The 21,811-nt window shown below is 65.3% G+C and overlaps 10 protein-coding genes across 10 annotated transcripts in view; 6 read left to right on the top strand and 4 right to left on the bottom strand.

Moving 5' to 3' along the window:
- Positions 1–1,795, top strand: part of PFL1_00866 (uncharacterized protein) — a gene marked incomplete at both ends in the record, with an annotated part of 3,654 nt that extends 1,859 nt beyond the window's left edge. The window contains 2 exons of the mRNA XM_007878367.1: positions 31–1,720; positions 1,767–1,795. Of these exons, the coding sequence (XP_007876558.1) occupies positions 31–1,720; positions 1,767–1,795 (1,719 nt within the window). The remainder of the gene's footprint in view (positions 1–30; positions 1,721–1,766) is intronic.
- A 455-nt stretch (positions 1,796–2,250) lies between these two features.
- PFL1_00867 (uncharacterized protein) lies at positions 2,251–3,951 on the bottom strand (the record flags this gene model as incomplete). The annotated part of the gene is made up of 1 exon (XM_007878368.1): positions 2,251–3,951. The coding sequence occupies one exon, from the start codon at positions 3,949–3,951 to the stop codon at positions 2,251–2,253; it is 1,701 nt and encodes a 566-aa protein (XP_007876559.1).
- Positions 3,952–6,663: 2,712 nt separating this feature from the next.
- PFL1_00868 (uncharacterized protein) lies at positions 6,664–8,387 on the top strand (the record flags this gene model as incomplete). The annotated part of the gene is made up of 3 exons (XM_007878369.1): positions 6,664–6,908; positions 7,005–7,073; positions 7,178–8,387. 3 exons carry the CDS (start codon positions 6,664–6,666, stop codon positions 8,385–8,387), a joined length of 1,524 nt encoding a protein of 507 aa, XP_007876560.1.
- A 1,135-nt stretch (positions 8,388–9,522) lies between these two features.
- Positions 9,523–10,255, bottom strand: PFL1_00869 (uncharacterized protein; the record flags this gene model as incomplete). The annotated part of the gene is made up of 4 exons (XM_007878370.1): positions 9,523–9,622; positions 9,751–9,826; positions 9,965–10,042; positions 10,177–10,255. 4 exons carry the CDS (start codon positions 10,253–10,255, stop codon positions 9,523–9,525), a joined length of 333 nt encoding a protein of 110 aa, XP_007876561.1.
- Positions 10,256–11,250: 995 nt separating this feature from the next.
- PFL1_00870 (uncharacterized protein) lies at positions 11,251–14,338 on the bottom strand (the record flags this gene model as incomplete). The annotated part of the gene is made up of 3 exons (XM_007878371.1): positions 11,251–13,588; positions 13,712–13,796; positions 13,906–14,338. 3 exons carry the CDS (start codon positions 14,336–14,338, stop codon positions 11,251–11,253), a joined length of 2,856 nt encoding a protein of 951 aa, XP_007876562.1.
- Positions 14,339–15,367: 1,029 nt separating this feature from the next.
- PFL1_00871 (uncharacterized protein) lies at positions 15,368–16,641 on the top strand (the record flags this gene model as incomplete). The annotated part of the gene is made up of 2 exons (XM_007878372.1): positions 15,368–16,280; positions 16,391–16,641. The coding sequence occupies 2 exons, from the start codon at positions 15,368–15,370 to the stop codon at positions 16,639–16,641; spliced, it is 1,164 nt and encodes a 387-aa protein (XP_007876563.1).
- A 546-nt stretch (positions 16,642–17,187) lies between these two features.
- Positions 17,188–17,964, top strand: PFL1_00872 (uncharacterized protein; the record flags this gene model as incomplete). The annotated part of the gene is made up of 4 exons (XM_007878373.1): positions 17,188–17,296; positions 17,374–17,517; positions 17,622–17,791; positions 17,911–17,964. The coding sequence occupies 4 exons, from the start codon at positions 17,188–17,190 to the stop codon at positions 17,962–17,964; spliced, it is 477 nt and encodes a 158-aa protein (XP_007876564.1).
- A 545-nt stretch (positions 17,965–18,509) lies between these two features.
- On the top strand, positions 18,510–19,106 carry PFL1_00873 (uncharacterized protein; the record flags this gene model as incomplete). Its single annotated transcript, XM_007878374.1, has 2 exons — positions 18,510–18,915; positions 19,045–19,106. 2 exons carry the CDS (start codon positions 18,510–18,512, stop codon positions 19,104–19,106), a joined length of 468 nt encoding a protein of 155 aa, XP_007876565.1.
- Positions 19,107–19,902: 796 nt separating this feature from the next.
- Positions 19,903–20,428, top strand: PFL1_00874 (uncharacterized protein; the record flags this gene model as incomplete). The annotated part of the gene is made up of 2 exons (XM_007878375.1): positions 19,903–20,254; positions 20,358–20,428. The coding sequence occupies 2 exons, from the start codon at positions 19,903–19,905 to the stop codon at positions 20,426–20,428; spliced, it is 423 nt and encodes a 140-aa protein (XP_007876566.1).
- A 364-nt stretch (positions 20,429–20,792) lies between these two features.
- PFL1_00875 (uncharacterized protein) lies at positions 20,793–21,623 on the bottom strand (the record flags this gene model as incomplete). Its single annotated transcript, XM_007878376.1, has 1 exon — positions 20,793–21,623. The coding sequence occupies one exon, from the start codon at positions 21,621–21,623 to the stop codon at positions 20,793–20,795; it is 831 nt and encodes a 276-aa protein (XP_007876567.1).
- Positions 21,624–21,811: the final 188 nt, after the last annotated feature.

The following is a 21,811-nucleotide window of genomic DNA, read 5'->3' on the forward strand; positions in this document are numbered from 1 at the left end:
CGCGGCAGGACGCTTCTCCAGGCGGTACAGAGCCGGGGCGATCGAGGCCTGCGCGTCGCGCACCTGCGCTACGCCTCGGAGCCGTTCAAGCTGGGCCAGCTGTCGGGCAACGAGTTCACCGTGACGCTGCGCAACGTCAAGGCGCCCGGCGGCGACGAGTCGGTCATCCACAAGGCGATGCAGACGATCCGCGAGCGGGGTTTCATCAACTACTACGGCATGCAGCGCTTCGGCACGGGCTCGGTGCCGACGCACGAGTTTGGCGTGCTCATCTTCAAGGGCGACTACCGGGGCGCCGTCGAGCTGCTCTTCGAGGAGCGCGACAGCGACGGCGACGAGATGCGCGAGGCCAAGCGCCTCTACCGCGCAGGGCGGGTCGAGGACGCGTTCCACGCGGCGCCGCGCAACTGCGTGGCGGAAAAGGCGGTGCTCGACAAGATGCGCCGGCGCAACTTTACCGCGGGCGACTACCTCGGCGCGTTTGCCAACATCCCGCGCACCCTCCGCCTCATGTACATCCACGCCTTCCAGTCGTACATCTGGAACCGGCTCGTCTCGGAGCGCATCCGCAGATTTGGCCCGGACAGGCCTGCCGTGGGCGATCTGGTGCTGCTCGACGGCGACGATGCCGACGAGGGTGGCGATGGTGGTGCCGACAACGATGGCCAAGGCGAAGGCGAGGGCGAAGCGGAGCAGGATGGCGTGGCCGACGGCGAGGTCGACGGGCCTGCCACCAAGCCCACGTCGTCGTCCGCCACCAACGCCACCACGACGACCGCCGGGACGCCCGCATGGAAGCGACCGGCCAAGGTGCTCACGGAGTCGGACATTGCGACGGGGAGCTACAGCATCCACTCGGTAGTGATGCCGCTGCCGGGCATCGACATCACTTTGCCGAGCGGGTGGATGTCGGAGCTGTACGACAGCCTGCTGTCCGAGTCTGGGCTCACGCCGGCCGACCTGACGCAGAGCAAGCAGGAAGAGTACCGGCTGCGCGGCTCGTACCGCAAGATGATCCAGCTGCCCCGCGACTTTTCCTACTCCCTCGTCCGGTACACGGATCCCGACGTTGCGCTGACGGTGGCCGACGAGGATCGGTGTCTGGGCCTCTTGCCGGAGGGGTCTGAGGTTGATTCGGAGCCGCAGCCGCAGCAGCAGCAGCAGCAGCAGCAGCAGGCGGAGGAGGCCGTGACACAGACTGAGGTTGGCGGCGAAGCCGAGAGCCGCAACGACGTTGCCAGCGACCAAGCTGCCGATCCCGCCAACGCGGTTGGTACGGAATCGACGCCGAGCAACGACGCAGACGCATCCACCGTTCCAGACCCTGCGACAGAGGCAGACGCAACGACTGCGACGACGGCAACAACAACGACGACGACGACGACGACGAAGACGCCGCGCGATCCGTTCCTGGCGCTGCTGCTCAATTTCAAGCTGCCGGCATCGGCGTACGCGACGATGCTGATGCGCGAAGGGCTCAAGAGCGACACGTCGTCGTTCAAGCACCGCCTCATGACGCAGTCGAGCGAGGACCAGGCGTACAAAGGCGGACGTCGATCCGCACCCCCCCGTGGTGATGGCGGTGGTGGTGGTGGTGGTAGAGGTCGTGGTGGCGGAAGAGGTCGAGGTGGAAGAGGAGGAAGGGGAGGAGGGGGGAGGGGGAGGAGGAGGGAGAGGAGGAAGACAGCAGGGTGGCGTCAACGGTATTACCAGTGGCAAGGTGAGGAGCTGGGGCGGCGCTGCCTAGATTTTTTGCTTCGATGCAGCGTCTCGCGGCAAGGGTGGTGGCAAATGAGACTTTGTAATTAGACGAGAAGGGCCAAAGAGAGAGGCGGTCGTACCAATCAAGGCGTCGAACGCAGGGTGGGGTGGCAAGGGACTGCGGGCTCGACGTGCGTGCCTCGTCCCGCCCCGTCTCGCTTCAACCCACCCCCGCCGCCGTTGGTCAGGCATCAAAGGTTCCAGAGACAGCAGAGCAGAGACGAGGGGAGGCGATCAGCGGGCCAAGCTGAGCGAGGCATCGAAGCTGGGCTGGGCGAATCGAGTACAAGTACAGCGGTGACGACGTCGTCGTCGCACGGTCGGTCGGTCGGTCGGTCGGATAGGGTGGCGCGGCGCGGCATAATCAGGGGGGGGGAGGTCTTTAGGGCGATAGAGAATAGGGCGGGGCGTCCGGACGTGGCGGAGCAGAGCAGGGAGGGGGGGGGGGGGCAAAGACAGGGCAGGGCAGCGCCCCGATCCGACCCGAGCCTAGGCAGCCTGCTTCCTCGCCCGCTTTTGCTCGACGGACCCGCCAGCAGGCGCTTCGCCGCTCCGCTTGGACCGGCTAGCGCCCGTCGGTGAGGTCGCCGTCGTCGGCGCCTTGGACATGCTGCTCAGCCCGGACGCGGGCGCGCTGGCGCTGAGCACGGCCCCGTCGAGGCTGGCAAAGGTGCCTGCACTCGCCTTGCCACCGAGCGAGATGCGGCCGCCACCGGCCGGGTGGATGGCGTCCTGCGTCCGCGACGGGGCGCGCGGAGATGCGTGCGGAAAGGGCGACAGCGCCGATGGCGCCGGGCTGCCCGAGGCAGCTCGCGAATGCCGGCCGCGCTGGATAGCGCCGCCGCCGCCACCGCCGGGAAGCGACGTGGCCGAGTCGGTGCGCGCGATGGCCCGCTTGGCAGGCGATGCGGTGCGCGGCGATGTCTTCTTCTGCGCTGCCGCCCCGGACCGGGTCCGCGCTGCCCCGGCGCCCCTGGTCGGAGACGTCCTCCGCGGCGTCGCCTTCGTCACGCTCGTTGGCGCCAGCGGTGGCGAGCTGAACGACGTCCCCAGCATCGTCGTCGGTTGCGGGTAGCCCCAGGAATGGCTGGGCAGCCCGATGCGCGAATTCTTGCGGCTCCACACCGAGACAAAGAGAATCCGCTTCATCTTGCGGTTGTAGAAGAACGCAAACGTCGACCAGAGCAGGCCGGCGCCCGTGCCGTCCAAGTCGTCGTCTTCGACGAATCCGGACGCGTCGTCAAACGACGAGTAGCTGCCGCTCTCGACGCCGAAGCGCGCCTTGGACGGGGAGAAGCCGCGCGAGGGCAGCGCGACATTGTGGCTGCCGGGCGTGCGCGGACCGGAGCTCATCGAGGTGGCGCTCGTGTTGCCGTCCCTCTCGCCGCCGCCTAGGCCGCCGCCGTAGACGTCCTCGTCAAACATGGGGTCGTCGACCATCTCGTCGTCGTCGTCGTCGGCGCCTCGCGGGCGAGGCGTGCCCTCGTCGCGCATGTCGGCGTCGTCGCCGTCCCAGTAGTCGTCGAAGGGGTCGTCGTCGCCAAAGTCGCCCTCCTCCTCGGGCTCGGCGCTGGCGTGCGGATCCGAGTCCATGTCCGGATGGAACGTGAACACCTCGCACTCGGACACGTTCATGATGTCGTCGAGGATGCTCGAGAGGGCCGGGTGGGTGATGAGGGGCGGCAGGTTGAGCGTCTTTGACGCGTCCGGCCCAAACGAGAAGCCGCCGGGGGATGACGTGGTCAGGGCGGTCTCTTCAAACGAGCCAGAGAGCGAGCTGTAGGAGCGCGGCGCATTGGACGTCGTCTTGAGGCTGAGGAGAGTGGTGCTCAAGCTGTTGAGGACCATGGCGGGGCTGATCTCGCGCCGGAAGTCGGTCGGGTTGACCTCGCTAAAGTCGTGATCCGGGAAGGCGACGTTGAGCGTGGCGATCAGCAGGAAGAGGGTCTTGCGCGCCGAGGGCTGGTCGAGGCGGCCAAAGGGCGATGCGAGGGCCTCTTCGAGGTAGTCAGGGGGCGAGGTCGAGGCGGAGCGGAGGTAGGACGACTCGAGGCTCTTGAAGAGGCGCTTCTCCTTGGTCACAGTCTTGCACGAGTAGGCCTCCATGCGGGTGAAGACCTTGCACTCTGCCGACTCAAAGGTGAGGGCGCGCGAGAGGAGCTCGAGCTCGGGGTATTCGAGGTACTTCATGTCGTCGAAGTGGTCTGTCGCGGCGGTGTTTATTTCAGCCAGGCGCGGGGAGCCTGCACGTCAGCATGCAATCCTGCAGCAGTGGCAGCTGGGGCGACGACGGCGAGGTGCGGCCAGGAGCGCCGCAGCCGGACCTGGTCGCGCAACGCCGTCGTCGAGCTGCCATCCATGTGGGCGCTTGAGATGCGCCGTAGGGGCTGCGTCGGTCAGGTCGGTGGCGGGCGCACCATCGAGGGATACTCACGCCGCGTGTCTCGTCTTTCAGGCTCTGGGAAAGAGGCGATTGATTGTTCAATCGAGCCGTGTTCGAGGATTCAACGGGCCAGTGAGGCGGGCAAGTAGGCGCTCGTGCGGGCAAACGAGGGCAGCTGGGATGGAAGAGGGAGCTAGGCGGTAACCGGTGGCTCGACCGACGCGTGGAGGGCGCCAGCAGAGGTTACGAGGGTCGGATGCGCAAGAGTGGGGGAAGGGATTGGTCCGAACACGCCGTGGATTGGGTGCCCGATGCAGCGGTTGATGGCGGCTGCGGTCGAGATTGAGGGTCGGGACCGTGTGCGCAGGTCGACTGCGGTGGGCTGCGTTCGTCTATCTGGCGATGCGGGCGGGGGTCCGTTCGCGGCCAAGTTGGGTCAGCGGGTGGTTGCTGTGCGTTGGCGGGTTGGCGCGTCGCGCGATGTGCTTGCAGAGGGGAGGTGGGTGCAGCCGCTGTTGTGGCAGTGGTGCGAGTGTGCTGGCGAGAGTCGGGGGATGTGGATGTGGTGGTTGATGGTGTTGATATTGATGGTGGTGGCCACGAAGGTGGCGATGGCGATGGCGATGGGGCGATGGGGCGATGGCGATGAGACAGGCCAGGGACGAGGGACGAGGGGGGCGCACCGGAGCGAGCGCGAGACCCAGGCCGGGAGGAGCCGCGCAGTGTGGCTGTGATAGCACCCGCCTGCCTGCTGGCCCTGCTTTCCGCCTCGGTGTCTGTCGCTTGGTTAGGGTAGCCCGTAGCCTGGCGCGCCCCCCTCTTTGCTTGCAGTGAGAGCCAGGTAGGTACCGCCTGTAGCAGCGGCTCAAGGCCCCTCGGGCTGGTCCCCTTGAGCCTGCCAACGTGGGCTGCCCTACGGCCGCGCCCAGCGTCCATCGGCGCATGCGAAATCGGCGCATCCCTCCGACCCTCGCTCCGTCCGCCCGTCGTGGGCCGGCGCTCCCGGCGGCGCTTTGCTCTCCCCCCTCGACCGGGGGCCTTTCTCCTTGCTGGCATCCCAACCAACGTGCTCGCACGCCGATCGGGTTGGCGCGCTCGTCGCTTGCAAGCCGTTGCTCGACACTCATACACTCTGGCCTGCTCGCACCCAACCCGGCGCTAGGGCTGTATAACGGCGTTTACCACCACCACCACCCCTCTGAATGTCATTCGTATCAGAGCGGCTAGTCGGTCGTTGATAGGCAGGCGCACGGCTCAAGGCAGGCAGGCAGGGTCCAGCTGTACATGGCCGAGATGCTGCCAACGACGCCTACCTGTCTGCTTTTGGCTTTGCGGGGGTGATCTTGCGATGGGTCAGTGATGCCTGCCTGCCTGCCACAGGCTAGGCCAGTCGCCTTGCCTCTGACGACAGACAGACAGCCTAGGCCTGCTTGCCTTGCTCCCTTGCTTGGTTCCATCCAGCCAGGCAGCGCTGCCACCTCGTCCTCGATGAGAGCACCTCGACCTGATTGGACCGAGGCGTCGAGGGCCGTGCCGTGCCTCGCCATGCAGCCAGCCCCGGCGCACCGGCAGCCGCACCGTGCAAAATCGTACGAGTAGGCGCTCAATCGGGGCGACCTACGACTTGTTGGCATCGGGCTGCCAGGTCTTCAAAGGCCCAGACGACGATTCTACCTCAACACACGGCCCTGGCTGCCTGCGTGGAAGTGCACCCCAACCGTCCACGCTTCGCTTCCTTCTTTCCTCTGCCAGGCGCAAGGGCGAGAGCTCGGGGTCGCTCTCTTGGAGCGTCGTCCCTCGTCGTCGTTGAGCTGTGCCTCTGTGCAAAAGGTTATCACACATGCACTTGCGGCGTCGAGGGGGGAGCGATGGGCCAGGCCCGACAGGATTCCCGATTTCCCTGCCTTTGCCTGGCCTGGCACGCCTGCCTCTGCGCTGGGGACCGAGCGCGTTGAGAGGCAGAGGCATCAGAGACAGGCCGCCAACAGCCGGCCAGGGAGGGCGCCTGCCAGCGCGCGCGCGAGTCCACGCGCGGAAGGCGAGGCAGGCAGGCGAGGCCGGGCTGGCTGGCTGCCAGAGAGGAAAAAGAGCCGGCCTGCTTGCTTGCTTGTTGGCTTGCGCTTGCCAGGCTGTCAGAGAGGCGACAACCTCCCCTGGCCTGGCCTGGCCTGGCCTGGCCTGGGCGGCGGGCGTGTCACTTCCCCCTCCTCTCCCTCTGCCTCCCTAATCATCACCACCACCACCACCACCCTAACCCCACCCACCCACCGCTTCGCACACGCCCTTGTCCCCTATTCCGCTCAACGCCTGGCGGCTTTCCCTCTCCACTGTCGGCGACGTCGTACCCCATCATCACATTACGCTTCTCGCCATCTTGACCGCATTCATCACGACGCAGAGAGCCCCGGCCATCGACACGCCCTCATCTCGGCCCACCCTGCTCCATCCTCCAGCCTGCCTACCAGCGTAGCCCTCCACCTGCACCCTCACCAACCACTCCCGCCATATCGCCTCTAGACATGCCGCCGGTCCGCCGCCGCTCGCCTCGTGCCACCCCGCGCCGTGGCAGGTCCTCCTCGGTCGCTTCGGCCGTCTCGGTCTCCTCGACCAACGGCGCCTCGTCGCCGCCCCCCTCGGCATCCAAGCCCAAGCGTACCAGGAAGCCCAAGACTGTACGTCCGGCGCTCCCCACCGAGAGAAACCCTCGCCTCGAGAACCACCCCGACCAGCCCGTCAGGCTGCAGCTCATCGAGCGTGAGAACCAGTGAGTGCCGTTGCCATACCGGTCATGCACCCGACGTGCCTCGGTCCGAATCTGACGCCCACCTTGCACCACTCCCGCCCACCTCCACGCCAACAGGGAGATCATCGTCGGCCGCGTCAAGCTGCCGTCCGTCAACGGCAATGACCACGCCTTCCTCCTTAAGAGGTAAGTCTGCCCGCTTTGCCTTCAACCCACAGTCGCCCTCTAGCACTGGCCCTTCAATGTCGTCTGACCATTCGCTTGCTCCTTCTCTCGCACCCTACACGCAGGTTCGACACCGATGCCGTCGCCGCCACCTCAATGTTCCGCGTCGCCTTCCCCTTCGCCGACGAGGCCGCCGAGGCCGCTGAGATGAAGTACCTAGAGACCCGCTACGACACCGACCGAGGCAATGGCGGCCGCATCACGATCGCCCAGCCCGGCGTCAACGAGACTCCAGTCAAGCGCGGACGCGGACGTCCGAGGAAGAGCGAGACGCCGCGCAAGGACGGCGCGACCACGACCGACAACGAGTCCGTCGCCGGCAGCTCCACGTCCGAGGCTGTCAAGGTGCTGCCTGCCGGCAGCACGGGAGTCCGTCTGCAGGGCACCTGGATCCCCGCCGACGACGCGGCCGAGGTGGCTCAGGAGTACGGCATCCTCAAGTTTGCCCAGCCGCTCATCAAGGCCGCCGCCAAGATGGCCGAGGACAGCAGCGGACCCGTGCTAATCGAGGCCACCCCGCAGAAGCCCGCGGAGAAGAGGGGCCGCCCCAGCAAGCGCGCAAAGAAGGCGGCCGGGGATGACGAGGAAGAGGACCAGCTCGCCGGCGACGGGTCGGCGACGGACGCCTCGACGAGCGGACCCTCGGCGCCGCGGATGGGCATGATGCGCACCGACGTCTTTGACGAAAGCGGCCACCTCTCCTCCATCACCATCGGGCCGTACATCGAGGGCATGTCCGCCGACGAGGGCGGGGACGACGAGGATGACGACGAGGTGCACTACTCTGGCCGCGTCCCGATGCCGCCGCGCCGAAAGCGCGTTCAGCGCGAGACGATTCCCGAGGAGGAGGCAGCGACGGCCGCCCCTGCCCTCTCTGGGCCTGCGCCGCTCAGCCAGGCCGAGATTGACGCTCAGATCGAGGAGGCCAAGGCGCTTGCCGCTGGCGTCCAGAGGGCCGCAGCCACCATCGCGGCCCCCGTGGCCCGCGGCCAGAAGCGCACCGCCGTCAACGACACGCCCACCGCAGACCTCACCGACGCGCTCGACGATGACGAGGACTACGCTGCTGAGGGCGGCCGTGTGGTCCGGGCCTTCCGCCGCGGAACGCGCGTGGCTCGCCGACGACCGGTGGCCACCACGGCGGGTGTGCTGACGGCCGCCGGTGCGCTGGGCGCTGCCGGTGCCGCCTACATGACGGGCGTCGACGTCAACACGGCCTTCCAGACCATCTCGCAGACGGTGCAGAGCCTGGGCCTGCAGAACTGGTTCTTCTAGAGGCCCGCTGTCGTCTTCGTCGTTCTGGCGGCGGCCCTGCTGCGGCTGCAATCGTCGTCGAGACCGGAGCCAGGCCCCTCGCGCTTCCCTCGTATACGCACACACACAAATCTCCGTCCTCCCTGCAAGAGGCGATATACCAAGTCCTTTTTCGTCCCACTCTCGTCGGCCATCACCGACCTCTGTCCTCCCGTCGCGGCCGCCCGTCGCCGCTGTCTATAATCCATGGACAAGGTCCGTCCTGGCTTCTCTTGTTGTCGATTTCTTCAGCCCCCTTCCGCTTGGCTCTTCTTTCTCCTTCGTTGGTATCACACACGGAGCGCTACGCCGCTTCGTCCGAATCCCTGTACCTGCCCTAGTCGATCCTCTGTCTACCGTTCATCTCCTCTCTCTCCCTCTCTCTCTCTCTCTCTCTCTCTCTCTCTCTCTCTCTCTCGCGCGCTCGCTCGCTCACTCCTTCCGACCGTGTGTCGTCGGTATGCGATGGTGTAGTGTGTCGTAGGTAGGTCCCGCTTCATCCTCCCTCATCTTGCTGGCCCTCACGCCGTCGTTCCGAGGGCAGAGGTAGAGGGTGGGGGGACGGCGGTACGATGTCGATACGTGGTTGTTCGTTTCGTCCGTTTTTGTCTTTATCCCCTCGGTCGTTGGGCAGTCCAGCTCGTCTTTCCCGCCCTTTCTCTTGGTCACGGGGTTGGTTGGATCTTGGTGACGACGATAGGGGAGAGGGGGCTGGCTAGATGGCCTTCCAACCTCGTTCGAGAGAGGGCCAAGAAGAATACGAAGGCAGGGGAAGGGTTCATCTCATCGACCGAACCGGACTGGACCAGACCCGACCCGTTCCGACCCCCCGGAAAGGCGCGACGAGATATGTAGACAACCACAAACACGTCTCGACCAGAGGCCAAGACAGGAGGGGGTTCAAGGCTTGAATTCAATTTGATTCGGTTCGGTTCGGTTTGGTTCAGACGCGGGGTAGACGTTCCTCTGAAAGAAGGGGTAAGCAAGCAGCCGAGCAAGGAAGCAGACGAGATCCCAACCCTTTCTCAAGCCCTCGCCGGCGGACGCCCATCACGATGTCGAGGACGAGGACAGAGGAGGGGAGGGGGAGGGGCGGTGAGGAGAGAAGACGCTTGACTTAGTTGACCTTGAGCAGCTCGACCTCGAAGACGAGGGTCGAGTTGGGCGGGATGACGGGCGGGAAGCCGCGGGCGCCGTAGGCGTAGTCGGGCGTGCAGCTGTCGAAGAGCCGGACGGTCGAGCAGCACCGATGGCGGTGGGGCGGGGGGGGGGGGGGGGGGATTCAAGGAGGGGAGTCAGAAAGGCGATGCGGTGGGCAAAGATCCGAGCGAGGGGGCGGACGTACATGAGCTTGGCCTTTTCGCCGACCGAGAGTTGGGGCACACCCTCGTCCCAGCCCTTGATGACCTGTCCGACACCGACTGTGGGCGCACGCGCGCACGCGCGCACGGGAGGCAAAACGAGGTGCAAAACGAGATGGCGACGGGTCAGTCGGGTGGCGTTCTAGGCCATGTCGAAGATGGTCGAAAAGCGGGGATGCAAGGGGGATGGGGACGCACTCTGAGTCTGGAAGGGACCGCGGCCGGGCTTGCGGGACGAGTCAAACTCGGAGCCACCGTCGAGCAGGGTTCCGACGTCTGCCCGCATGCAGAGTGGGTGGGTTAGGGTGAAGGGGGTAGGGGGAGAGGAGAAGGACGACAGAGTTCAGCATGCCTGCGTCGGACCCGACACAAGGGGGCGGCAGACAGTCGGGCGAACGACGACGACGCACAGTGGATGGTGACGCGGTCACCGGGCTTGGGGAACGTCTTGCCGTCGCCGGGGGCGATACGCTGAACCTCGACGCCCATGTTTGCAAGTGTCGAACGGAAGGTGGTGGGGAGGGTGGTGGTAAAGTTGCGGCGGGACCGTGATGCAATGAAGGACGAGGTGGGCGTGCGTGTGGATGGTGGTGTGAAGCGGGAAAGACGTCGAAGCGCGGCGGCGGCGGCAGTTGTGGCGGTCTTCATCGTGCGGCGCTTTTCGCTTTGGCTGGCTGCCGGGCTGGGTTGGGCTGGGCTGGGCTGGGCTGGGCTGGGCTGGGCTGGGGACACTACAACTGGCGCTGGGGCTGCAGGTGGTGGTGTCCTGTGCGTTTGGCTTGACGTCGTTCGACCAACGACGTCCGGGCGGGCGGGCGCGAGCGAGCCAACCGTGAGGTAACTACCCTCGAATTGAGCGAGGGCAGCGCAGGGCGTCAGAAGCTGGCCGAGGGCAGGGCAGACGACGAGAGGCGTGCGCCTCTGTGGCAGAGGAGGAGGCCCAGGTCGCTCCAATGGAAGCGGTGGCGTGATCGGGGCGCGGCGCCAGTGTCCCCTTCCTCTGCCGCCGCGCCCCTCCTTGCTTTTGACTCGTCTGCACAGACCAACCTCTTCGGCGCTCTTGCCCGCAGCCACCAGCAGACCCAGCCCCATGGCCAGCCAGGCCTTCCCGCCCGCCCTCTGCTTTCTCCTTCCCGACAACGTGCTCGGCCTCCAGCATCCTTGGCGGGCGGGATCCGGTCGGTCGGTCCTGCGTCAAGCCAAGCGCAGCCAGCCGGCCGAGTGCAGGCATGTATCTTGGCACAGACGATTGAGCTGACTTGCGAGCGAGCGAGCGAGCGGTGGTGGTGGTGGTGGTGGTAATGGTGACGATGGCGCACGAGTGCTGGCCCTCCCTCGTACAAATCGCTGCCTCCGGAATGGTTGATACATATCACCTGCCCCCCACGCTCCTCTGTGACACCAGGTCCCCTCTCGACGCTGCCGCTCTCTACCGAGCGCCGCCGCACGCCGCAGTGGCAAGGTCGCAGCGTCGGACGCCGACCTCAGTCGAACGTGGTGGGCATCTCGAGGCCCCGCTGCCGGTACAGATTATGGCAGAAGTGGGCGAGCGAATACAGGGAGTCGTTGCTCATCCGCTTGTCCAAGAAGCGCCAGAAGTCGACGGACCTGTCGCCGGGCATGTTTGGCTCAATCTCGAGCGCCGGCTCGACGGGCCCAGCTGCATCGTTGGCGTTGGCGCTGGCACGAACCTTGGCCCTGGACGCAATACCGTTGGACGGCGTCGCTTTGCTCGAGTCGAACCCTCCGTCGTCGTAGTCGCTTCCCGACTCCTCGCTCAGCTCCGAGTCGTCGTCAGACAAGGGCGCCACCACCGCCGCCTTCTTGCTCCGGCTGCTGCTGGTGCCGCTGCTGCTCATCTTCTTCTTGCCGGCGGGCGTCGACGTCTTGGCCGCCTTCTTCTTGGCCTGAGGCGTGGATCTGGCCTTCTTGGCAGGTCGTTCCAGCTCGTCTGCGTCCGAAGCGTGGCCTGCCTGCGCCTGTGCCGGCGATGCCTGACCGCTGTCCTTTTCGCGCTTCTTGCCCTGCGATCGCGCAGGATGCAACGGCGAAGACGGCCCCGCGGCCTCTGACGGCGACGCCGGGATGGTCTGCAGCACCATCTTGAGCTCGCCTGGCGGCCGGTCTTTCTTGGCGGCATCGGCGACGTAGGGCCCCGCGTTTTGGAACTGCCGGCACGCGCACCACGCGTACCACAGCGTCGTCCGCAGCGACAGCACGTCCTCCTTCCAGGCGCGGAAGTCTTTCGTGAGCTGCCGGAACTCGGACGTCAGCTTGAAGCACCGCTCGATGTTCTGGGGCGACACGAAGTCGACCGCCACCTTGATGCAGTCGGCCAGGTTGCAGACCTGGTGCGCGCAGCCCGCAGGGATGAAGACGGCCTCGCCCACCTTCTGGTAGATCCTCCATCCCTGCACGCCGTACTCTCGGAACAGCTTAACGCGGCGCTCGGCATCGATAAAGTAGCGCTGCGTGTGGATCGGGTCGTCCTTGAAGGCGCCATTCGGATCGAACTCTTTGCGCAGAAACTCGCGGATCGTGTCGGCGTCTTCGGCGGGGAAGATGTCCCACGCCGCCACACCCGGTCTCAGCTCCTCGGGAACGTCGACCCCCTTGGGCGGCGAAGCGTGTAGCATGATGTTGACGGCGTCGGCCATGTCCATGTGCAGCCTCGTCGTCCCGCGGCTGCCCGGCCCCTCGTCGGACGGCCAGGCATTGTACATCTTGGGCCCGAGGTCCGGCTGGATGACGTTGCGCGGGTAGTAGCTCCCCAGATTGAGGACGCCATCGCGCCTCGTGTAGTCCGGCACGGGCACGGCCCGGTTGAAGTCGTCGTAGAGCTCCGGAAACGTCTCCTTGAAATCGGCCGAGGGCGGCCAGTCCTTGAGCTTCCACGATCCTTCGCCGAGCATCTCCTTGCGCTCCTCGGCCGAGGTGCCAAACGTCCTGAAAAACGTCTTGACGTCCGTCAGGGCCGTGATGCCGTCGTCGCGCTTTCCGAGCTCGGGGTCCTTGTCGCAGCGAACAATGTGGCAGGCATCTTGGCCATAGCGCTCGACAAAGGCTGGAGGGTCCCAGAAGTGCCGCATGTCGCGGATGCCGGTCACGAGCAGCGGCTCGCCGTGCCGCCACTCGCGCTCCATCAGGCGGTTGCTCATCTGATGCCGATCGAACTGGCGCAAGGATCGGAAGCCGACCAGTCTATCGGCCTCGAGCCCTGCCCGGTACGGCGGCAGCGTCGGCCAGTCGATCGGCTCGTGCTTGGAAACGTGATTTCGCCCGTTGAAGTTCGGCTCGGCATCGGAGTCCCACCCTCGAGACTCGCCCCAGAGATCGTCTTCCTGCAGCCCAAGTCGCTCCATGACGGCAATCTCCTCGTCGAGCATCTCGATGTCGAAGCGAGTCATGGGGATGAGGTCGTCGGCAGTGTGCACTCGGCCTCGAGAACAGATCGTCAGCCTGAGGCGCTCCTTGGGCGAGGCGTCCTGGGCAGTGTCGGGGTCGCGGAGAGCCTCCTGGCAATCCGGGCAGTACTCGCGCCCACAGCAGCGGCAGAACCAGCTGGCGGAAAAGATGCTCGTGTTGCAGAACTCGCACATCTGCCGGTACTCCGTCTCGCGTTGCCTCCGAAGAGCTTCGGGTAGCCTGGCGTGAGCGGCCTCGCGCCGCAGGATGGGCAGCAATGACTTGGCCGTCGTCCTCTGCAGCCGTGTGCAGGTATCGTCGTCGATGGACCTGTTGAACGAGCCTGAGTCCGGCACTTGCAGCTCCCGATCGGGGTTGCGAGACGAGACGAAGTGGGCCAGCGTGCTAGCGTCTGAGCTGTCGACGGTGCACGGAAAGCCTGTAGTTCGGTCGACGGGCATGGCCCTCAACCCGAGGAAGCGACACGTATCGCCTGCGATCTTGGTGGTGCAGTGCACACACCTTGGCCGATTGGCGTACCTCGGGGCCTGGCAGCTGCGAAACTGAAGCTCCCAGAGCTGCCCGCCGTGCTCGAATTGGTGCTGCTTAACCAGCTCGTCGAGCGCTGATTAGGAGAGCCGACAGCGGGAGGTCATTCAGGCTGATCAGCTGGCTGCGGTCGTCATCGAAACCAATCTCGGCAGCGTGGCACATCCGGCATCAAGAGGACTCACACAACTTGGGTACGCTGCTCGCCGGTCTCTTTGGAGTCGAAGACGATGCCACGCGGCCCCGCTTCGGGTCCACGGCCTCGCGCATCTCCTCCATCCTGCCTTGCGCCGCCATTGCAGCTTTCCGCTGGGTTGGGGCCTGGTAGACGACATCCTTGGGTGGCGGCCCTTGGTCCGCCTCCATCAGAGTCGGGTGCTCGACAGGTTCCGTGGCTTGGTGAGGCGGGGTCGAGGCGAGCGGCGGTAACGATATGGCTTGCTCTGCTTTGACGACACGGCCATGGATCGGGACGGGGATGACCTCTTCCTCGCTTGCGTGCATGGATTCGGTGGCAAAGGCGTCATCGTCGGTCTCGGGTTTGGTCGCTGGATATGACGCCGCCGGAGGTTGCGGGGCGGCGTCTGCGGGAGCGAGGTCTAGGATGGGAGCGGACATCTGGGTATATACGGATCTATGGCGGGTATCGAGCGGCTTCCGTGGTGTTGGAGTGATATGGTGGGGCGAGTGAGTCGCCAGTCGAGAGAGGGAGAAGAAGCGCGCGCTCGCTGTGCTGGGCGCTGCTGTGATGTCCGCCTGCGAGAGTCGGCCAAAGGCGGCGAGGCGGCGACCGGGTGGCGGCGAGCGACGGGTCGAGTAGCTCGAGGAGCGGCGGTGACGAGGGCGGGATCGAGCTATGGAGTTGCTCAAATATGACGCAGGGCCGAGGGTGGTGGCGGCGGTGGCGATGGTGGTGGCCAGGACGATGGCCGGCTGCTCCCGCTGGCAGCAAGAGAGAGCCGGTGGGGGCCCCCCTTTTTCCCACAGGCCTGGGCGCGTTGGTTGCGTAGGCCGGGACCCGTCCTGACCAGGCCAGGCCAGGCAGGGCGGACAGGTGGCTGGGCTCGCCACAATCTAGGGCCTCTTGCTCTGCCTTGGCTTTGCGGGGTGAGGCTGCGCAACGACGAGGCAGCGTGGTGTGCTCAAGAATGCAGATGCAGGAGCATGGCCATCGGTTTGGCAGACGTCGGAGGCATATAGGCATGCTGGCCGCTCAAGCGTAGTGCCAGGGAGGGAGCAAGCAAGCAAAGGTGGCTTGGCTTTCCGCACGGCGTCGGCCTCGGGAGACGGGCATCAAGATTTATTGAAGGGGGGGCGTACGCGTGTTGGTCTTTGAGCTTGAGCCTAGCCTGTTGGCCGGCCGGCTTGGCCTCGGGCGCAGCACAGCACAGGCCAGGCAAGCGGCTATTCCTCCACATCCGTAGTAGTCAGCGCCCAGGTAGCAGCCAACGGCGAGGCAGAGGCAGATGCAGAGGCCAGCACCTGCCCATGGACAGCCCCCCCCCATCTCTTGCCTCGCTGCCACCAACTACCATCCACCATCCGCGCCTCGTCCTCAACAAGCAAGGCACCCTGCCACCCTCACTATCAAGCATCCAACTGCCGCACCTTGGCCGCGCCCCCCCCCCCCCCACGACCATCTCCGACATGGCCATCTTTGCGGGCCTCCTCGACTTCCTCGGCCTCAACGCCGTCGGAGCTCCCCCCTTTTCGCCAGCCAGTTTCTACTCGCTCGTCCTCTTCAGCTTCAAGACCTGGCCCTTCCTCTCGCCCCTCCTCTCCAAGATCAACGCCCCCCACGGCCGCTTCAGCTTCGACAGCATCCTCAACGTCAACGGAAACCTGGCCTGGTTCCTCATGGAGATCCCCAGCCCCCTCATGTTCCTCGCCGCCGTATCCTCGCCCCCGCTCTCTCACGAGGTCAGGATCGCCACCGACTCGACTTGGCCCTCGCTCCCGTCCCTGCTCTCGCCCTCGCTGCGCGGCTTCCTCTCGCTCCCCTCGGCCAACCAGGTCCTCGCCCTCCTCTACCTCACCCACTACCTCCACCGTGCCGTCCTCTCGCCCCTCCGCTCGCCCCGCCGCTCCGCCATGCACATCTCGGTGCCCCTCTTTGCCATCGTATTCAACCTCATCAACGGCTTCCTCATGGGCAGCTGGATCGGCGGACGTAGCCCTTGGTCCGCCCTGCCCACCGCGGCCAGCGCCTCGGCCGTCGCCGCAGCATCGCACCTCCCCGACGCCGTCACCAGGAGCGCCCTCTTCTCCAAGCTCAGCGGCTCGCTCGCAAAGCCACAGGCGCTCGACGGACTCGCCTTTTCTGCCCCAGGACTGATCCCGTCGAGCGTGTGGAGCAGCCCCCTGTGGTACCTCGGCCTGGCGGGCTGGGCCATCGGCTTCGCAAGCAACGTGTGGCACGACGAGATCCTCCTCAACCTGCGCAGGCCCAAGGCAGGAGACAAGCAGGAAAAGGGCGACGAGAAGGCGGGCAAGCCAAAGTACGAGGTGCCTTACGGAGGCCTCTACCGCTTCATCAGCTATCCGAATTACGCGAGCGAGTGTGAGTGTGGTAGGGCGGTTCGCCGTAGAGGCGGGTGCGTTCCCGGTGGTCCCCTCTCGACCACGTCTGACCTGCTCCTTGCCTCCTCTCTGGCGCCGCATCTCGTCCAGGGTTCGAGTGGTTCAGCTACTCGCTGGCGGCCATCCACGCGCTGCCTCTCTTTTCGACGGCGTCGCTCTCGACGGCGGCCGGGCTCAAGGACCTTGTCGCGACGCTCACCTCGATCCCGCCGTTCCTTTTCGCGCTGGTCGAGGTGAGCGTGATGCTGCCCCGCGCCGTCAACGGCCACAAGTGGTACCAGAAGACGTTTGGCGAGCGGTACCCGCGCGAGCGCAAGGCTGTCATCGCCTTCGTCCTTTAGACGCGCCGCCGTCGTGCCATCGGCCTCGCTGTGGCGTCTTGTCGATCGGCTGGTTAGAGCAGTACCTGTAGCTCGTTCGAGATCGAGACTTGCTTGCGATACGATGTTGTCGTTGCGTCAGCCCGCACCGCCGTGCTGTCCCGTCCGCCAAGCCAGCTCCCCCTCCCTCTGTGTGTGGCTCTCTCGACGGGCTTCGATTTCCACACCGATTTTTGCAGGCCATTTTTGTGAGCGCGAGCCAGGTCGTGGGGTCCAGCTGCGCGGACGCGGGAAGCGGGAGAGGGCGCACCAGGCAGGCTTGCTTTGCCAGGCCAGGCCAGGCCAGGCCAGGACCATGGCCGCCTTCCGACCGCTCCACTTTCTTTCTCAAAGTCGAGCTCAGCACCGGTGCCAGGGGGCACTCTTTCTTCCACCTTCTCGACCAACACCAGCAGCACCTCACCTTTGCACTCGCAATCACCCTCGCATCTCCCCTTTCTCAGGCGCTCGGCAACAATCAACACGCAGGGGCTTCTCGCAGCACCAAAGACAAGCACCTCATCAACGATGGACGACGAAGAGCTCAAGGCCATTCGTGCGGCTCGCATGGCCGAACTGAGGGGAGCTGGCGGCAGCGGCGGCGGTGGTGGCGCTGGAGCCGAAGGATCCGGAATGGGTACGTTGAAACGCACCTCCGCCCTGCGATAACCCGCAATCGATGCGCTGACACCCTTCACGTCTGACTCTGCACAGGCATGGGCTCGTTTGGAGGTCCCTCGACGGGCGGAAACGGCGGAAGGCCAGAAGGTCAAAACCAGGAGGAGCAGCAGGCGCAGCAGGAAGAGATGAAACGCCAGATGCTCAGCCGCATCCTCGACAACGACGCCAGAGAACGACGTGAGTCCCTCCTCCTCCTCTTTCACCGCCTTCCTCTACCCCCCACTGCCCTCTCGACGGGACGCCATCTGAACCATGCCCCTCGTCTCGGTGGACCCCGACAGTGTCTCGTATCGGACTCGTCAAGCCGCAAAAGCACCGGCAGATCACCGACCTCCTCATCCGCATGGCCCAGTCCGGCCAGGTCCGTCAGCGCATCACCGAAGACCAGCTCATCGGTCTCCTCGACCAGGTCGACCAGGCCGGTGGAGAGTCGGCCGGCGGAAAGATTACGGTGCGTGCTGCCCAGTCGCCGTCGCGCTGCCAGTCTAGCCTACGAGGGGTTCGCCCGCTTGTTTGGCGCCGGCGTCTGACCCTGGCTCTCTCTTCCTCCTCTTGCTCGCACGCCCTCAGTTTACGAGAAAAAAGACGGCGCAGGACGACGAGGATAGCGACTTTGATCTTTGATATGGGGCCGTTGCAGCCATTGCGATGCCTGGCACCGCCACGTCGCCTCCTGTCACTGCTCTATCGGCCCAATCGCTCAATTGGATCATCCACTTCTTTCTTGGAAGGTCGTTCGTGTTCTGGCGAACGGCGTCACAAGTTCGAATGAGCATGGTCGTGTTCGCGAGGTAGGGTGCCGGATCGAATCAGGCGGCCCGCCGGTCGTCGCTCGCACGCCCCCACGTCGGACGCGGCCCTCGCTCCTCACACCCACCAACGGACCGACCGTACATACGAGATGCGGTGGGTCGAGGCTCATCGGTGGGAATCGTTCGGTCTGGAACGAGTAGGTGGGGCGGGCATCTTGAGGCTTGAATAGAACAGAGGCGGGCTGCTAGCTCACAACGTATATCTAGAGGCCCCCACCGGGCCCCCTCCCTCCAAATCGACGCCGCCACTTTCCACCATCCCTTGCCAGCAACACACATACACGCACACATACACGCACACAGTCCACCCACCCACCACCCACACACCGATCCCATCCGTGCAAGCAGGCAGCCACGATGAGGTTATCCACTGCACTCCTCGTCTCGGTCCTGTTTGTCTCCTCGACCACGCCCGTCCTGGGTGAAGTGCAGGACTCGAAGCGGTCTCTGATGAAGCCACTGGCAAGATCGCTGAACCTGCCATCGCAGTCGTCCCGCGTTCGAAAGCTCGACTTCCCGGGAACTGGCACCTTTTCGATCGGCATGGCCTTCGGGAAGCACACGTTCCGCTTCGACGCCGAGAACCCGGCGGAGCGGCACATGTGGTCGCTGGCCGAGCGCAGTGGCGCCGCGTGGAAGTCGACCACGGCAGAGGCGTGGACGGGCACCGACGTCTTCGCCCACGATGACCCGCACCTCCTTGGCGTCTGGAACGAGCTGAACTGGGACGGCCTGCAGCCCAACAAGTACATGGTCGTCGTCGGTACGTCGTCTCTCCCCCTGAATCCCCTTGCCGAACACGGGTCGCGCGCGCAAGCCAAAGACGTTTGTCCTCACTGTTCTGCTCGCCCCCGCCCCCCATCCCCTCTGGTCTGCTGCGCCCGCGCTCCAGATCCCACGGACCTGACACTTCTTGCCACTAGGCCCCTATCAACGTCACAATATTCATGTTAGCTATCTCTCCGTCAACGAGCCGCTCCACAAAGCCTAGCCCAAAAAGGCAGCACCCGCCGCGTCGCCAGGTACACGCACGAACGACTGCGAACGGCGTAGTTCGGAGGGCAGGCAGGCGGGCAAGCCACGGCGCCACCGCACACTGCCAGGCATCCACGCAAGCTCACGGATGCGTCCTGCTGTGGTCGATAGGAAAAGCCCCGTCCGTGAGCGAGGCTGGCAGGCTGGTGATGCATTGAAATGGCGAACGTGATGCGCAAGAAGAATATTGCTGCGGGACGGAGAGGCGGTGCAGCAACCGCTCAGAGTGGCTCCTCGCATTCCCCCCACCTTCCCTCGTTGGTCGATCGAGTCCAGTTGATCGGCGCAATAAAATCGAGATGGAACCATGCCCACCTTCGGGCAACGAGGGGCGCCGGCAACGAACGGCGGCAATGGTAGAGTACCCCGTTGGTTGATCGAAGTCAGCCGGCTCGGCACGGCACGGCCGGTGGGGTTGCTGCGGCGCCCCACGTCGGAGGCGGCCCCTGTGTTGCTCCTCTCACCCACCAACGGACGTTCGGTACATACGAGACGAGGTGGGGGGAGGGTCAGGATCGCTCGGCCAAGGGTGAGCAGGTGGGTTGGCTTTCGAGGCTCGACGAGATCAGGGGCCGGTTGCTGGCCTATATCTAGGGGCACCTTGAGCCTTCAAGCCGTCCCCCGTTCGACATCCATCCTTGTCTCCTCTCTCTCTCCCCCTCATAGACAGACCTACCCAGCCACCCTCGCAAAGCAAAACCAACCAGCCACGACGATGAAGTTCTTCACCCCTCTCGTCTTCTCTGCCCTCTTCGCCTGCTCGGCCGTACCCGGTCCGGTCGAGGCGCAGCAGGGGAAGACGGTTCGAAGCCGCCATTACTCGACCTACGGCACCTTTTCGATCCAGCTGTTCGGCCAGTACAAGAGCTTCCGTTTCGACGACGACGACAACGACCGCAACAATGCCTGGTCGCTGGCCGTGCGCCAGGGCAACGGTTGGCACAACATCCTTCAAGGATTTGGTACCGGCTCCACTGCGTATGCCACGGACAAACCCCAGCTCGTCGCCGCCTGGAACGACCTCAACTCGAACAACCTGAACCCGTCCAAGTACAAGATCATCCTCCGTACGTGCTCCCGACGCGGGCCCACGTGCGAGCCCAAACGTCCTTACTGACTGTCTGTCCCGCGTTTCCACCTTCCACCATGTTTGCTGCGCCCGCGCTACAGAGATCAACACCGCAGGCCAGGATGCCCGGTTCGTCGATCTCCCCCTCGACAGGGCGCTGACCCCAGCCTAAGGATGAGCCACCCGCCGAGGCCTGCGCCGACGTGCGGTCGTCGTCGCGCCGCCAGGCGCGGGCAGAAGGACCGCGAACCATCCAGTCGAGCAGACCGGTGCGCCGCCGCCGCCACCGTTGCACGTACGCAGACACCTCTGCACATCCACGTGTGCCGTGCAATGGTCGATATCTATGACTCTCCTGATCCCGGCTGCAGGCTGGTGATGCGTTGAATGGCGAGCGTGATGCGCTAAAAGTACAAGGTTGCGGGACGGAGAGAGAGAAAGAGGCGGGGCAGTGAGGCTGAGCCAGGCGGTCGTAGCGGCTGCTGCTGCTGCTGCTGCTGCTGGTGTTGAGGAATGAAAAGAAACGACGTGACCGGTCATGGCCCGGCCGCCGACGTTGCCGCGGCGGCTCTTTGCGTCTTGACGTGGAAGGTGCACTGTGGCGCCTGGCTGGTCTCTGCGACGACGGCGCTGGGCACGTCGAGCTGTGCGAGTGCGCCGCGGACGATGCCGACGGGGTACGAGAGGAAGAGCTTGACCTCCCTGGCGGTTTCCTGTGCGCCCCTCGAGGTCGACATGGCGCAGAGGGGCTTGAAGGCATTGTCCTGGAGCACGTAGACGCCGCGGTGGTTGGTGCGGAGGTTGTCGACCTGTTTGCCCCAGATGGTGGTCCAGAGCTCCTTGCAGATGAACTTGAGCACGTCGAGGGTCTCGGAGAAGCGGGCGCGCTCGCGCGAGAGGTGCTCGGCCAGGTTGGAGCCGACGTGGAAGCCGATGGCCTCGAGGCGGGCGCTGACCATGGCGTCGAGCTCGGCCGCCGCGCCCTGGCCGTCTTGGCCCGAGTGGTGGGTCGAGGGATCCGTGGTGTCGCCGAGAGGTGCGATTCCGGCGTCGGCGAGCTGCTGGCGGGCGAGTCGCTGCTTTTTCGATGCGTGGCGCGAGCTGTAGACGAGGCTGTAGACCATTTCTGTGGCGAGGAGGTGCCATGCCTGGCTGTCGACGTAGTTGGGTGGCGGTGTGGCGAGTAGTAGCGTGTCCTGGTTGATCAGCGTGGCCGCCGAGTGCGGGTCGTCGGCCGCCGACGAGGATGGGAGTGCGGCGGCGAGGTTGGGCAGCGAGTGGAGCGGTTTCGAGGCCGTCGAGAGGGTAGACTGGCCGAGCGAGAGCCTCTCTCCGCCGGCCGGTGTCCCGACTTTGGGCGATGACATGGTGTTGCGGTGTTGGGTAGGGTTTGGGGACAAGCGATGATGATGGTGGTGGTGGTGGTGGTGGCGAGAGGGGCAAAGGTGTTGGAAGTATCGAGGGTGGTGGGTGGTGGGAGGTGGGTGGTGGGTGGTGCGCTCGGGCCATGGCTAGAGGGGGCTGCCGGCCTGTGTTCGGAAGCGAGAAGCCAGAT

The sequence above is a fragment of the Pseudozyma flocculosa genome, assembly GCF_000417875.1.
Source record: "Pseudozyma flocculosa PF-1 unplaced genomic scaffold scaffold00002, whole genome shotgun sequence".
NCBI classification, from domain to species: domain Eukaryota; kingdom Fungi; phylum Basidiomycota; class Ustilaginomycetes; order Ustilaginales; family Ustilaginaceae; genus Pseudozyma; species Pseudozyma flocculosa.